Below are 16,459 nucleotides of genomic sequence, written 5' to 3'. Positions count from 1 at the left end.
GCCACATTATATATATTACTTATGCGAAACGCACAATTTTTTCATTTGTTTATTCTTTCAAGATTATGTTAAAATACTTAGATAGTGTCTATTTTTTTAAATAGACATTATTTTTTTTAATCTTTACTTGAAAGGTTGAGAGTGATAATAACAAATAATTATGTTGTTATAATTGTTGTGTTACATTTGGTATCACTTCTTTTGTATGTATAAAAATATGAAATTATTATTAGAGTGTATGAACTTATAGTTCGGAGTTAAATTTATTTATGCAGATATTTGTTTTTTTTAAGGAATGTATGTTCATATTTCAATTGATAGGAATCACTTGCTAAAGTATTAGGTAGCTTACTCCTTCACTTGGAAAGAAAAAGAATTGAAGAAGATCTGATTTGGGAATCCATTATTGGATGATGTTATATATAATCTTTATAGAAATTATATCCAACCTAGCTAGCAAGCCGTGTGCATAAAACCAGAAAGAAATTTAATGAGAAGCAATAAGAGAAAAAGAGATTGGTACTAACAGTAGCTGTAGATCCATCGTTTCCAAAACACGAGCCCATCTCCACTCCGGAATGCATTTGGCATATCGGCCAGAGCATACAAAGGGGACGAACCATCTCTCTCAAGAGCAAGAGCCAAACGTGGACACTGTTCAATTAAATCCAAAGCAATATCTGTTGTGTTGTGCCAGCAGCGTAGAGAAAACATTGAACGAAAAGGGAATTAATTATATATATTGCGAAAATTTCAAATCATAGAAATACCGAACCATGCATGGATTATTAGACTTACCCGAAGAAGTTCATTCTTACCTAAACTTCGGTTATATATAGCTCGGTAACAAAGTGTAGCGCCGTGGAAGCCACTTTCTGGCGTTAGATGTTCCAGCGGGGTTAGAGAATAGAAATATCTAGCCAATTCTGTTTCCCCATTGAAAAGAGCCTTACTAACTGGAATATCTTGATTCGAATCTTTAATGCGGAGCAAGTTGTTGTTCTTTCTAACCATGCATGCAGCCATCCTGTAGTTTCCAGAATTAATTATTTGAACCAGAGCTGTGTTACCAAAGATATCTTGTATTGCCAAGACTTCCTCGGACATTAAATCCACTAACTTCACCACTATATTCTCATGCCCAGCCTCAACAGCTAAGTGAAGAGCTGTCTCGTCCAAACTTGTGATTTTTGCAGCCGCTGCATCCGGTTGGCGCTTAAGGAACTCCTCTGCAGTGTTCCAATCACCACTTTCCATAGCCTTCTTTAAGGCCTCATACTGAACATATTCGATGCCTGCAAAGTTTTTTTTTCTTTCGTTTTCAAGGAATGATAGTGAAATGAAGGCATTCTGACATCAATATGACAACAATGACTATCGGATGTTCTTTTCTTTCCATTTTAAATTTCAATATTAACTTAACATGTAAAGGCCATTAGAATTAGCACCAATAAGAAGCATGCCAAGTCAAGACAAGTGAGATACCTGCCTAAAACTTCTTTATAACATCAGAAACTTGGAAGGAAAAAATCTTCCTCTTTGTGTGTGTTTGTGTATGCATATATATTGTGCACCATCAACAAACTATTGGATTTTTTACGTAGTTGTCATATCAAACTAAATTGATGGTTGAATTGAAAAAAATCATGTAAGCTGACTAATTTTTGGTTAGATAGTTTACTATACCCTGCAATAAAACCAATTAGAATCCATTGAACTACTGCTTTTCCAAAAATAAAAAGTATTTTTGATTTTTCTCTTAATCTTATTATACATTAAGAATGTTTTAGCATATATATGCACCGATGAGAGAGAGAGAGACCTGAGTTGAACTTTTTTCCCAACGTATCCCAAGCGACTTTTGCTGAACTAATCTCAATAATCTCAGAAAATGAGTCTGGTCCACATGAAATTTGGATTACATGTAAGGCCATGGAATTCTTCTTACTCCAAGCCTTAAAAACAGCTTCATCATCTTCTTGCTTTGGAGGTTGGGTGGTTGCTTCAATTATTTCCCAAAGATGATGGGCCATCAAATAGGTTCTTACCTGAACACTCCAATCTACATAATTAAAATTATGTTTCTCAAGAACAGGAAGAAACCTTTTTGCCAACCTATCCCAAGCGACTTTTGCGGAACCAATCCCAATAATCTCAGAAAATGAGTCCGCTCCACATGAAATATGGATTATATGTAAGGCCATGGAATCCTTCTTACTCCAATCCTTAAAAGCAGCTTCATCATCTTCTTGCCTTGGAGGTTGGGTTGTTGCTTCAATTATTTCCCAAAGATGATGGGCCATCAAATAGTTTTTTACCCGAACACTCCAATCCACATAATTATCTTTCTTAAGAACTTGAAGAATAACTGCACTCAAAAGCAAGCTTTGTTTGAGCATGGATGTGCATTTTTGAGAGAGGGAGAGAGAGAGAGAGAGAGAGAGAGAGAGACCTGCCAAAGTATTCCATGCAATTTTAGCCGAACTAATCTTCCTAATCATAGACAATACGTCCGGCCCGCATGAAACTTGGAGCACATGTAAAGCCGTGGAATTCTTCTCACTCCAAGCCTTGAAAGCAGCTTCATCATCTGCTTGCTTAGGAGGTTCAGTAGTTTCTTCAATTATTTCCCAAAGATCTTGAGCCATTAAATAGGTTTTTACCCGAGAACTCCAAACCACGTAATTATCTTTGTCAAGAACTTCAAGAACAGCTGCACTCAAGCCATCCTTTATTTCCATGTTAAATCTGTCTTTATATATCAGTATAAATGGTGTTAGAAGCACCTTAATGAAAGACAATAAAAGGAGGATGGGCTACCTACAGTAATAATAGGAATTTCTTATTCATAACAAAAGAAAAAAAAAAAGGAATTCCTTGATGGACTTCCCTAATCCCCTTGAAGACTATTAACTGATGTTTAAGCATTTGGTACTTCTTTCTAATAAATATTGAGTAATGTTGTGTGCAAGACTCTTATCCCCCAAATTAATTTGTCTTTTTAAATTATTGTTTGATCAAAATTCAATACATTACTCATGATTATTTATTGGCCAGGAAAACCCAACAACCGAAATACACGGTCACCTACTATATGTCCATTTGGGTATGAGAGAAAAACGAAAATTCAGCATTTACTTTGAAATAAATTCAAATTCTAAGAATTATGAAAACAAAAATTGCTTAAAAATACAAAGGAATCAATAAAGTTTTTTTTTATTGGGTAAGTGAATCAAATGAAGAGCACAAGAACACGGGCTGCACTTTTGGAATTAGAAGTTCTGCTTGTCAAATGTGGCATTGAATTCATCTGCTTTTATGGTTATGGTTGGTGGTACAATTAATCAGCATTAAGGCTGAAGCTTAAAACCTATTTAATATAAAAGACTCAATCAAGCAGCCCAATATGTGGTGATAACCAAGTAGCTCTAAGTATGCCAAATGACAAGCTTTCAGGAAGCATATTCAGCAAGCCCCTCACTTTAAAAATGGAGACCCTCTACAAAAATTAAAAAAAAAGCTTAGGTATCACGCTGTGATCTGCCTACCAAAAAAAATTTCTCTATTCATTTTGTTCTGTTAAATACAGTATTAACTTAAGCATCGGAGTAAGTAACTATTTTTTCTATTTTACAGAAGTTCTGTTGCCGGCCCGACAGTCTAAAAAATTGCTCTAACAAAATTCAATGATGGAGCTAGGGTGTCTAGAAGGGGCAAGTGACCTCTATAGCCCGCCTAACAATTTCGGCTCTCCCCTCACTTAATTGGCTTAGAATGGCTACTGAAAATTGTAGACTTTGTTGGATCATGTTGAGGACGTTGAGGCTTCTTCTATATGTTTGTATTTATAAGATAATTATTTCAAAAACTCCACAAAACTTTATACATGGAATTTCTGACATCCAAATTTAAGTTCAAATTACATGAAAAAACTATATCATTGTAAAATTGTATCAACATTTTCAATCTCATATCACCTACCATGACTCTTCACACTTCACACTAAAAGTATATCACAGTTAACATGGTGAAATAGAATAGAAGGAATATCAGTTAAGGTAAAAGATAGTAGGAATTCCTTCATGGACTTCTCTAAACTACTTTTAGACTATTAATTTAGAGGTTAGGGAAAACAAAAACCAAAAAAGTCAACGTCTATATTAGAAAACCAAAGAAACGAGGAAAAATAAATCACATTTGGCTACATGTAATACGGGTTTGCAGCCTTAATCCTAACAAGTTGTCATGCGTCCCAAGAGATAGCTCAATCGGCTGGAGATCACACCTTATAAAGCGGAGGTCACTAGTTCGAATCCCTCCTCCCCCTCTTGTATCGACATGTCAAAAAAAAAAAAAAAAAAAGTTGTCAAGCGGATTAATTTAATTCACCTATCTATAAGGTTGAGTGATCCTGAAATTAGTTTCCAAAATATAAATTTCAATCTAAGTGATTTCCAGAATTCCAAGATGAATAAATTAAGGATTTAAGTTTTCTATTTTTTGGTTGAGTCAAGGAAATTACTTCTATTCTCGAGGAGGGTGGGCCATTATGAATTTTATTAAAAAAATTTACATCTTTCATGTAATTTATTTTATAAATGTAACACCCCAATTTAATACTTGACAATTATTTTAAATAATCATTGGCTTAAAACCACGAGAATTTTTAATTGATCTTAAATTTTATATATAAAAATTTCCCTAATACGCATATATAAATAAAAGTGTTTTTTAACATGTGTTTTATAATTATTATCCTTAGGGTTTCTTCAACCAACAATCGACCGGTCCTAGAATGATTGATTGATACACGTGTGTTGAAGCTAATATTTAGTCCCATTCAAACTCAGCTACTAAAGATGATGTTGAAGCTAAAGTCAATGTTAAGATGGCAGTAATTAACATGAAGAGCTCAAAGGTTGTGAAATTCAAATACTTGACGTTATTGCCATCTTATTATTGACTATGGCTTCAACATTATTCCTAATAGCTGAGTTTGAGTGGGACTGAATATTAGCGAGCTTCAACAACTTGGCACATAACGATTAATGGATGCTTTTCAATGATCAATAGGTGCCCACTTGCATGATTTTTAACAACTTTTCCCGCACATGATTCATGTGAATGGTCTTATTTAAGGATTTAGGATAAACGATAGGTCCCATTTCACATTTTTCCCATAAACCTAAACCTAGAGAGAGAGAGAGAGAGAGAGAGAACCACCTTGGAGATATTTCTCCTAAGGGCTTGGAGAAGCTCTCACCCTGAGGTAAGGAGGCTTAACCCAACTCTCAATCTTGATTTATTATGCATGTTTTACACTGGTTTTCGTACTTAATCATGCTTAGTCGTGTATCATTTCACAAGAGTTAAAAGTTGACATTTTTATTAAAGGAAAGTTTGATTCTTACATGTAAAGCATGTACTTTAAAGATACATTTCCTTTTTCCGTCAAAATAATATGCATTCATCTTTCAACACTTTAAAGCAGTTTTCCTTGATTGTTTAGCATTGGATTATGATGATAATGAGAATAAAGTTAGGATCTATATATAAGTGAAGTTTTTTCAAAAAGAAAACTGCAAAACAATAGAGGAAAGTAAATGCTTAACGTGGTCTCTTTTTTACTTAACACACACAAAAATAAAAAATAAAAAATAAAAACACTAATCGTTCTAAGCATCGATCTTGCGTAGATCCAAATGTGCTTCTTTCTTTCTTTTTCTCTGATTTTTTTTATTTTATTTCCTCTTTGTTTGGCATGTATCAAAAGATGTTTTATTTATAGAAGTGCTATAAAAACAATGAAATTCATAAAAAGCTGTACCGAATTTTCATACAAATAAATTAGGACTCTTTTGTGAAAATATGTTTACCGAACAGAGCTCCATTCCTTGTGCATCACTAAGCATGTGCATGATCAATAGGTCTTTCTATTTTGTTTTACTAATAAATATGATTGATGTAAGAAATTTTCTTCAAAAGTTTCATATTTAGTAATGATTTTCTTAGAATCGTGCACTGCATGTCTCATAATTGATTAATTTTGAAGGCATATATACTTGATTAATTAGAAACAAAAAAATTATTAGATAAATGATTTCAATTATTTTCTTCATGCTCCGCTAAAGATCATGACAACCTCGTAAAGAAAAAAGCACATGTGCCATATCCATTTTCATACAACTTAAGGACATTTTATTGAAATCACACTCTCTTTGCCTCTAATATCTGAGTACTCACACCCAGATTTGATGCAAAAGCAAAATATGATGCAAAAGATGATAATGAGGTAATTACTTACAGTTACGGTGCTAGACGGGGGCTGTCTTCCAACACCACGGCTCCTAAATCTCACTTGTGCAGTGGACGAACTTGAATAAACGACGGGATATAAAAGATGAACCGACTGGATAAGAATAACACAGCTAGAACTTCGTCGTTATTAAGCGCAACTTGCTTCTTACAGTATTCAATACAGATTTGACACCCATCATAATTTTGACAGTTGGCGCGGCGATATAGGAGTTAAACAAATGAGTTAACAGTTTCAACTGTTTCACCAATATCCTCTTCAAGTATTGCAAATAATTCTTGAATTAATGAATGGACACAAATAATTCGTTTTGATATTTACTGCTACCGACGCATTCATTGCCATATTAGTTTCAGGAGAAGTGCAACGGAGCAACAATTTTTTTTATTTTACGGAGCATTTATACTCGGTTTAATAAATATTTCGTTAAATTTTAGCTAATTATTTACTTTTTTAAAACACGTATATTCGACTTAATAGTTTACCTATCAACTTTTATTTTTTTATTTTAAAAATTATTTATTTGTCTACTTTTTTGATTAAAAAAAAAATGAATTTCCTTTTTATTATTATTAGGTGTGGATAGTTGAGTTACAATGCTCAATAAATTTGTTGTGTAACTGTTCAACAATCTCTTGGCCACTTTGACTAGTAAGATGTAAAGTCCTTTTTGCGACATGGCTTGTGCCAATGTAAATGCTCCTCACCTTTACAAACTTATAAAAGTGATGGAGAGAGAAAATGTGAGAGAAAATATAAAACCATAAAAAGTAAAATAGAGAAATGATTTTGTTCTCTAAATGTAAAAAGAGGTTCGGCAAGCCTTAAAATGAAAAGGGGAATAGAGTTTGCTTTTTATAGAATTTAACCAAATTTTAACAAAAAGTGAATTGCAGAGAGCTTGTTGAAGATGATCACCTTCATAATTTTCTTTTCTTCCTTTCCCCAATTAAATCATTTTTATTTTTTTATTAAAAAAAAAAAAAAAAAAAAAAAAAAAAAACTATTCTTCTTTCCAATGGCTGCATCAAATTCCACCTCCCTAGTCTTCTACCCACCCAATTTTGACCAACTAATTTTAGTGAAATTAAATGGGACAAATTATTTAAATTAATTTTTTTCAAATTGAACCAATTTTACATAGTAATGATCTTTTCAGTGTTGTGAATGGTAGTGAACCATGCCTAGTAAAATTCTTGCCAAATTCTCCTCCACATTGAATCTTTAATTATTATGTGCTTTGCCACATTTCCTGTGAAAGTTCTTTCTACTTTGTTTGGACTGCATTGGCAACTGGATTTGCGTCATAATCCCCTCAATAATTCATCACCTTAAATGACAGTTGGATAATTTCATCAAGGTGGTCGGTGTGTAGTAGTGGTCACCGGTAGACAAACTTGAAGAAACGAAAGGATAAGACTAGGACACAGCGCGCACCGCTTCATCGTTGAACTTGCTTCTTAGCATTCAATACCGGTTTGACAATACTACATAATAATCCAATGTCCATACTACATAGTACAGTTGCCGACGTAGCTAGCAGGTTACCAAGTTTTGAGTTGGAAAAGGGTTGCGTAGGCCAAATCGTAGACCAAGTCAAGCAGCCTTTTCTAGTTTTATTTTTATGTTTATAAGTAATTAAGATATTCTTACACATGTATTTTAAAAATTGTGATAATTTTACAGATATCATTAACAATGTTGAGGATGAGGACAGGAAGCTTCAATTTTTGGGAATGGCTGACTCTGACTTACTATATTCAATTTTAGTATGTCGGTGTTTCTGTGATACAATTTAGATGTAGTTAATATGTTTCTAGAATGACAATTTCCTAAGCATTTTATATAATGTGAAGTTTAATTAGTGTAAGACAGCTAGCTTTCACGCCTAGCTAACAACCAGTTCGTCATTATTCAATATAGATTTGACAATTCTTGAACGAAATTAATGGATATAAATAAAGAATCCAACGCCCATAGTACATATTACAGTTGGTGTGGTAGGTGTCTCGTAATAATAAGAACTGAGAAATTTAATTGTACTATTAATTTTTACAATTATTTTGTTCAACTACCGAGGAGGCTACAATGTTTCCTTCGTTACATGCCATGTACCGTGGAAAAGGAACTATCTCTATTTTAAAATTTTTTAATTTTTTTTATTTAGTACATTTTGAAAGGTAGTGTTATCCAAAAACTTTAATTATAGTAGTGCATTAAATGCAATACCCTTCAAAATACACTAAATAGAAGAAATTAAAAGATTTTGAAATGGAGAGAATCATTTTCCATATACCGTGTACGTGCCACTATTTAACACAATCTGACCGTTATTTATTTATTTATTTTTAATTTTTTTCCTAAGCGTCTGACCCTTATTGGGTGTATGTATGTATTTTTTTTTTTCTGTGTTCTTTTGAATTGTTTTAAAAATTGTGAATATCCAGAAAAAAAATTAAAATAGTGTTTCGATGTTTTAGAGACTTAAAACCTAAGTTAATAATATATGTTTGAAAAAATATATTAAATTCAATGTAATTAGAAAAACTAAAATAATAATTGAAAAATAATAAAAACTAAAACCTAAAACTGAAAGTAAAAAAAATAGAAGGGCTTGTTTCCAAACAACCCCATGTATTTGGGGTAGTTCGGCTACCCCTGGGACTTATAGGAGGTGGACCAAATCTGACGGGGTGGCCGATCCACCTCTAGATAGTGTAGATACTTGGGATGGTCTGACCACCAGTACTTCAATGCCTTTTTTTCTTTTTTCTTTGGATTGCTTTTTCTTTTTATTTTTTTTTTATTTTTTCAAGTTCAGTTAATAAAAAAATAAAAAAATGGTTTGTTGAAACCTAAATTATAAAAAAAAAAAAAAAGTTTAACAAAAAATATGGTTTTTTTTTACCTCTAAATCCATTTTAAGCCATGTGTTATGCTTCCTTTTTGTTTTGGGGAAAATATGCTCTAGCCCCCAAACTATTACCAATTTTACAATTACTACTTCAAAATTAAAAATGTGACATCAAGGCCTCACGCACTACCCTTGAGTGTCAAATTAAACACCCTTTTTTAAAAAAAAAAAAAAAAAAAAAAAAAAAAAAAAATTCTTCTCAAAAAACGCTTGAAGTTTGTTAATGCACAGTTTTCCGATGAAGAACGTGGCACACTCTTCGGGTGATGTCGTGGTGTCCAAGCATGCGTTGGGCCTTCACACAAGAACAAATAATAGGATAAGAGTCCTCGGTGGTGCTCCGACGGCTCAATGATCTGAGAGAGAAAATACAAGCAACAAGAAAGCTGAAAAGCAAAGGTTGCAATTACCTTAGCATTGAGAGGTGAATTGCATTTTATAGGCATGAAATGAAGTTTGATTCCCCACACGTCTCAGATCCCTTATCCCTCAATATTTGTTGTGCAGTTATTTGAGAATGATAGAGTTTGTTAGCCACTCCGTGATCTTAGTAGCCTAAGATTGTGGGATAAGTGATATGGCTTCTGTTTGACGTTAGATAAGGATGCCCGAGTAGTCCTCGGTCAGACGTGTACAGCTTAAACGCTGACAGCTATCATGCATCCTAATCACTGTAGATAACCTTTTGAATTTGAATGATGGCCTATCTCGTTGATAAGATTACCTAATTTAATAGAATATAGATATATCCTTATTGTAGAATGACTGACCTGCCCTTCGGTTATTGACTATTTCGGTCCATGAGTTGAGTTCAGGCTAAGTCGTCCGAGGCCTTGTTGGGTTTGCGGATTTACGGAAACCAGGTTCGGGATCTGTTGGGCCTTACAAAGCTGATCCATGACCCAACAGTTACCCCCCAATTTCCTGGTCTAAATGACTATGAAAATTTTGTGTTCTTCAAGAATGGATCGGTCTTCCGAGGTCCGACTCTTTGAAGTGGCATGTCTGAGGCATCCGAGGTGGGAAATTTGAACTTTGGGCTTCAAATTTTGGTGAGATTTTTCCCTCTGATTTTTGCCGAGACGGTTGATTTGACCGTGGATTAGTCGATTTGCTTGCTTGTCGATTTGCATGGTTAAGTACGCGTCCACGTGTCAACGTCGGTATGGTCGTACTTTTGCTTACCACGCGTCATCATCTGGAAGGTGATAAGACGCACCTGCTACGGCACTTATTGCGCGTGTTTCCGAGGCGTCGTCTAGGGTTTTAAGCGCCGATGCCCCTTCGTCTTCTCAGACACACTATAAAAGGGGTTTCTCCCTCTTTCTTTTATTTTCTACTTTCACCTTTTTCTTAAGACGCTATTGTTGCTTGCTAAAGCTTTACAAGTTTTTCCTACTTCTCACTGGCTTGCTTCCATTCCAATTTCTTTCCTCAATACTACTTTTTGAGAGTAGTATTTTTTAGGGTTTCGATCAATCGAACCCTTCGTCTTCCTTTGTGTGAGCAGTTCGTCCATCCTGACAGTCCAATACTCAAATATTTGGATCTATTGCTGCCATTCATCGAACCAGCAGTTGATTGCCTTCGTCTGTCTGTTACCCATCTATTGATTCATAACCGTTACCCCTGTATCCATCGGTCACTATATCCCGAGTTCTTGTTCCTTATTGGTGACGGAGAATGATTGGATTCTGATGGTGTACAATGTTATGGATTCAGTTATACATTCAGGTAATGCGAAAAGAGAGGGGTGCGGGCCGGTCGTGGGAGCTCCAAGCCTCCAAGTATTATTTAAATTATTAGCTATGTGAATTGGAAAAATATGTTGTTATAAGAGCAGTGGCTTACGGGTTATTTGAATTATTATCCATATGAAATGGATTTAGTTGCTATTTAAAGTCAGTTTGTTTTTGGGTATTTGTATTTGTATTTTTGTATTTTTTATTTTTTTATAGTGCCTATATGTAACATTATTGATATATTGACACATTTATAAAGTTTCGGTACACATATATATTGTGTTTTAAAATACTTAAGATCTTTTTATATTGTGTTTATTATATTTTTTGTAAATAGTAAAAAATTGTATGTAAAGAAAGAAAGAAAAAAAAATAGAAACACGGTGATAAGTCATTTTGAAGCCTTTCTAGGCTCTAAAAGAGTCAAGCTGCTTGGAGGACTTGTCATGATCTGGCGGTACATGGACGAGGTCGTGTGTCGCTGTGCTCGCGTCAAAGAGACTATATTTGGAGCAATATAAATTAGAAAATTAAAGAATAAAAAGAGTAAACGATAATTGGTCTTAAAACCAGCTGGATGAATCACAACGTCTGCAACGTAAACCAACTACACATTTATCAATCATCTGTCCAGCAAAAAAAAGAAAGAAAAAAAGAAAAGAAAAAAGAGAACAAGAAAAGATCATTAGGTCTGGCTTGTATGCCAATTATAACACGTTTACATTGCATTACACAGCAAACTGAATAAAGTTACATGGACCGCTTCATTTTCTTATTGAAGATGCCCGGTCTGTAAGTGGAAATGAACATGTCAGCAAGAAGGGAGAACTGCATTAGTACGAATAGGGTGATGGGTAAACTAGCTAAACAAACTACAGGAATGACAATCCTTAATTGTCCATGTAGCATAATTAAAAGAGCAGCAGAAAAGGCTATCATCATGGTTGCAATGGAGAAGAAAAGAGTAGAGAGGCCTATGATCATCTTTCTTGGCAATGATTCAAGAAAATCATCTTCTGCATAGCGTGATGTTAGGATTCCCAAAAACATCAAGACTGAAGTTGAAGAGGAAAAGAGAGAGCATGCATCGGATAGTATAAAGATCATGAACAATTTTTTATCTAAAAATATTGGGAAGCCTGTATTTTGGTTGTTACCGCCTGGAACCGTAAAAATTGCAGAAAACATAATGGTAATGATGAGAGCAGCTATCACAGTACAAGAAGTTGCTGTACCCTTCATCCATTTCTCTCCCGCTTTCCTCAGGTCCTCATGCTCCTTCGTAAACAATTCTCGAGGAGTCAAAAGATCATTGTTGAGAGCTTCCTTAAACTTGGGATGAACAATTCTCTCGACCTCCTGCAATTATTAATCAAAGTCTTAGAACAATTCCATGCTCTTTGAAAAGCCTTCTTCTAACCCACAACATACGGATCAATTGAGGAGTCAAAAGATCATAGTTTATGCTGCAACAATAGTTTAGTAACTCAATAAATTTTTAAACCAAAAAAAAAAAGAAAAAGAAAGCAATAATTAGAACATTATCTTATAATACAAATAATAGAAGAACATATTCCTTTAGAAAAAATTGCAACTTGGAAGTCACAATGCAATTTGGAAGAGAACTTAAAAAAGCTACTTACTTTTGGAAGAGAATCAAAAAAGTCTATGTCTATTGGGATCAATTTGGAAGAGAAGTTCATACTTACTTTTCAGTTTGAGTCTTCTTATTCGGCTGCTATGCTAGAGTCAGAGTATATATATATACTCTTTGTATTATGGAATAACCTATCCTAAGTGGCTAACATAAAAATAAAAAAAATAAATAAGGAACTGCTTCCTTACTGAAATCTAATCCCGTGTAGGGCCGTGAATCTTTTTTTTTTTTTCCCTGGCCGTGGGAGCTGTATATCAATTAGTTGAAAAATTATCTTATAAAGTAAAAAATTTTAAACCCATTGTAGGGGCCAATGAGCTTTAGCAACATGCTCAACCGTAAGGATCTTCTTTTCCATCACATCATTATCCGATTTTAACAAATCCATTTCAGAGTTAACTCTGACCAACTCATCCATAACAAGCTCATTATCAAGATTGACCAAATGAAGTCTCTTGGACGACTGATTTTGAGATTCAATTAGAAACCCTAGTAAACTAGAATGATCAGCACAATCACTAGCTATTAGGACTTCCTAACTTAGAAGAATTTAAAGACTCCGGTATGCCAGCACACGATACAGAAGACATATCAAAATCTTTGAAATAAAAAATCTCATCAAGAAAGGGAACATTAATAGACATGGGCAAATCCATAGCAAAAGGGGATAAGAATAGCCTCAAGACATGATTCAAAACACGAGCGAACCTCGCTCTAATACCAATTGATAAAACACGAGGATTGTGTTCTACCCCCAACAACAACTAGTACGAATGATAACGCATAAACAAATTAAACATGCTTAGCGAAAATTAAATCATCACAGCCACAAAACAAAAATGTGTTGACGAAGTGAAAAACCATTTGAACAAATCAAATGGAAAAACCACTCCGAGGCAGCCAAATCCGAGAAATCACTATACGAAGAAACATAATACAAACAATCGAAATTATCACAAACCCTTGCAAGTCTCTAGACTTTGTAAGAATAACAAGTTCACTTCCTTGCCTCCTAGATGATGATCTTCATGGAGCGCATTTCCTCACTGACGCTCTGGTAGGCTTCTTCATGGTAGTAGAATGAAAACTTGTTGTAGATTGTAGAATGATGATCAACACATCAAGAGAAGGACAACCCTAAGCTTTCACCGCATCCTTGGAAATCAACTCATGAGAACTATTTGCTCGAAGTAAAACTTTGACACTATCGAGAAAATCACCCAAAAAGTCTACTGTGAATAGTAATAGAAAATGGAACTTAGTCAAGAAAATTTACTAATCATGTCTTAATGGGACTCATTTAGTGTCAAGACGTGATGAACAAAATATGCAAATATGAAATCTGGATATATTCACGTCTTAACGGGAACAGAGTCGCGTCATGACGGCAAGAGTAAACTCATTGCAGTCCCGTCACAATTCTGTCCTAACCTGCCATCTAACTAGAAAATAGAGAGCTTTCTCTTGAGTCACGTGACAAGCCCTTCCTGACGTGCCATCTTACGAGAAAGTAAAAAGCTTTTCTTGAAGTGTTGTCACGAGACCGTGATGATGTGCCATTTGACTAGGAAGCAGAGTGCATTCCTTGAAGTGCCATCACGTCCTAGTCCTAACGCCCATCTAATGGAAAAACAAAGAGCTTCCTTTTTGCACCAAACTTGTGCTCTTAAACATGGTTTTAAAGAACGAAAGAAACAATAGATATTTGTATTGAATATAAGGCCAAATTAAAACCTAACAGAGGTAATTTTGGCCAAAAAGAATGATGGTACACTTGTGAATGCATTTTGGCTAATTAGTTGTCCTAAATTCACTTACCTCATAGCAACAGGCATGAGAAGAGATCCTTCGGGATTACATGCAACCCTAGTACATGGATCAGAATTGTGTAAATTGGCGTACTAAGAGAGAGTTTAAGAATTATACTTATATGTTATGAAGTATCTTGCTTTAAATTGATTTTTACAAAAAATGAATTTATATCCATATATATGCTGGAAGCTCAACAAATCAAAACCAAAATGCAAGAGAGTTTTTTCTAAATGGTAGAAGTTATAAGTTCTTTTAATTAATAAGGGACTTTAGTTTTCTAAACTCATGTGTTTATTCAATTCTCAACTGAAGTCTAAACTTAAAGATAAGTTTTTTGTTATTTAATACAATAAATATGGAGAAGTAAAAGCTTTGTAAGTTAGTCTTTGAATGCCTCTATTTATAGGCTTCGTAAGATGTATTTTCATACAAGTGAAATATAAAGAAGAATTCCTCCACTCTTCTCTAGTCTAATTATTTGTTCTTTGTCTTTTAGTAATAAAAGAGAGAAAGAAAGAAAAGAGAGAGAGAGAGAGAGAGAAATAGAAAAGAGGTAACTAGTTTGTAAACAAGTATTTTATCTTTCAAATTGGTATCCAAGCTTAGTTGTGCCAATTCCCATTTTTGTCCCTAGATTATCAAAAGATACTATGGGTCATTGTTTATCCAACTGAGAGCCTTGTTTGGGTTTCAAGATCTGTGGGAAGTCATTATTGACGGATTTACAGAACCAATTGAGGAGGAGGAAGCTAAATACACAACAGATGAGAAGAAGACTCTTAAGGAGCAAAGGAAGAAGGACAAAAAGGCCTTGTTTCTACTCTATCAAGCATTGGACGAGTCTACCTTCGAGAAAGTTGCTGAAGCAATGACAAGTAAACAAGCATGGGAGATTCTAGCTTCCATCTTCAAAGTAGACGAACAGGTGAAACGGGTCCGTCTCTAATCATTACAGGGCGAGTTTGAGGCTCTTTACATAAAGGATGGAGAATCGGTGTCCGATTATTTCTCATGATTGCTGGTAATCGTGAATGGTTTGAAAAGAAACAATGAGAAGTTCGATGACATCCGAGTCGTTGAAAAGGTACTTCGATCCTTTTCCTCTAAATTTGAACTTGTAGTTGTAGCTATTGAAGAGTCTAAGGACTTGGAGAAGCTAACAATTGAGGAGTTGTTGGGTTCATTACAAGTACATGAGCAAAGGATGCAGAAGAATGCTAATTCTGGTGTATTAGAACAAGCACTAGAGTCAAAATTGACTCAAAATGATCAAGGCAAATTCAACTCCAACCGTGGTCGTGGCAGACGCCGAAGGCGTGGTATTTTCTAACAACCACGTTAAAGTCAGCAAGAGACTCAAAGCTTTAGAGGTCGAGGACGAGGAGGCTACCGAGGAAGAGGAAGATCCACATATGGAGGTGGAAACTCCAAGAATATCCAATGCTACAACTGCAAGAAGTTTGGACACTATGCCTTGGATTGTTGGCACAAAGATGATGAACAACCAAATGTTGCAGAAGCAACAAATGAGGTTCGTAGTGATTCTATTTTACTTCTCGCTCATGATGATTCAAATTCACAAAATGAGGTTTGGTACCTCGATTCTGGCGCAAGAAATCACATGTGTGGGAAGAAAGATCTGCTAGTAGAACTCACAAAAGGAGTTCATAGAAATGTGAACTTGGGGGACTCTTCCAAAGTCTCAGTTGAAGGCAAAGGGAAGATAAAAATCTGTCAAAATGATGGTAAGAAAGGGTACATTTTTTATGTTTATTATGTGCCTAACATGAAAAGCAATATTCTTAGCATTGGGCAACTGCTCGAGCAGGGGTACACCATACATATGGAGAATTAGTCTCTCATTTTGAGAGATACACGTGGAGGAATTGTGGCTTGTGTTCCAATGACCAATAATCGCATGTTCCCGTTACATCTTAACATAAAGTCTGAGAAGTGCTTCTATGGACTCAAGGAAAGTGAGTCATGGAAGTGGCATCTTCGCTTTGGCCATCTACATT

General features: G+C 34.8%; 1 protein-coding gene and 1 pseudogene across 2 annotated transcripts in view; both read right to left on the bottom strand.

Annotated features, from left to right (window-relative positions):
* The window catches only part of LOC132168243 (uncharacterized), a 53,831-nt pseudogene extending 47,479 nt beyond the window's left edge, over positions 1-6,352 (bottom strand). The window contains exons 1-5 of the transcript XR_015911408.1: positions 6,305-6,352; positions 2,453-2,752; positions 1,823-2,368; positions 819-1,295; positions 528-680 (exon numbers count right to left, since the gene is read on the bottom strand). The product of XR_015911408.1 is annotated as an uncharacterized LOC132168243 (transcript). The remainder of the gene's footprint in view (positions 1-527; positions 681-818; positions 1,296-1,822; positions 2,369-2,452; positions 2,753-6,304) is intronic.
* A 5,370-nt stretch (positions 6,353-11,722) lies between these two features.
* Positions 11,723-16,459, bottom strand: part of LOC132169063 (uncharacterized) — a 42,590-nt gene continuing 37,853 nt past the window's right edge. The window contains exon 7 of the mRNA XM_088513162.1: positions 11,723-12,331. Within this exon, the coding sequence (XP_088369288.1) occupies positions 11,723-12,331 (609 nt within the window). The remainder of the gene's footprint in view (positions 12,332-16,459) is intronic.

The sequence above is a fragment of the Corylus avellana genome, chromosome 2 (genome assembly GCF_965113065.1).
Source record: "Corylus avellana chromosome 2, dhCorAvel1.hap1.2, whole genome shotgun sequence".
Taxonomy (NCBI): Eukaryota; Viridiplantae; Streptophyta; class Magnoliopsida; order Fagales; family Betulaceae; genus Corylus; species Corylus avellana.
This window is presented reverse-complemented; position numbering and strand designations above follow the sequence as displayed.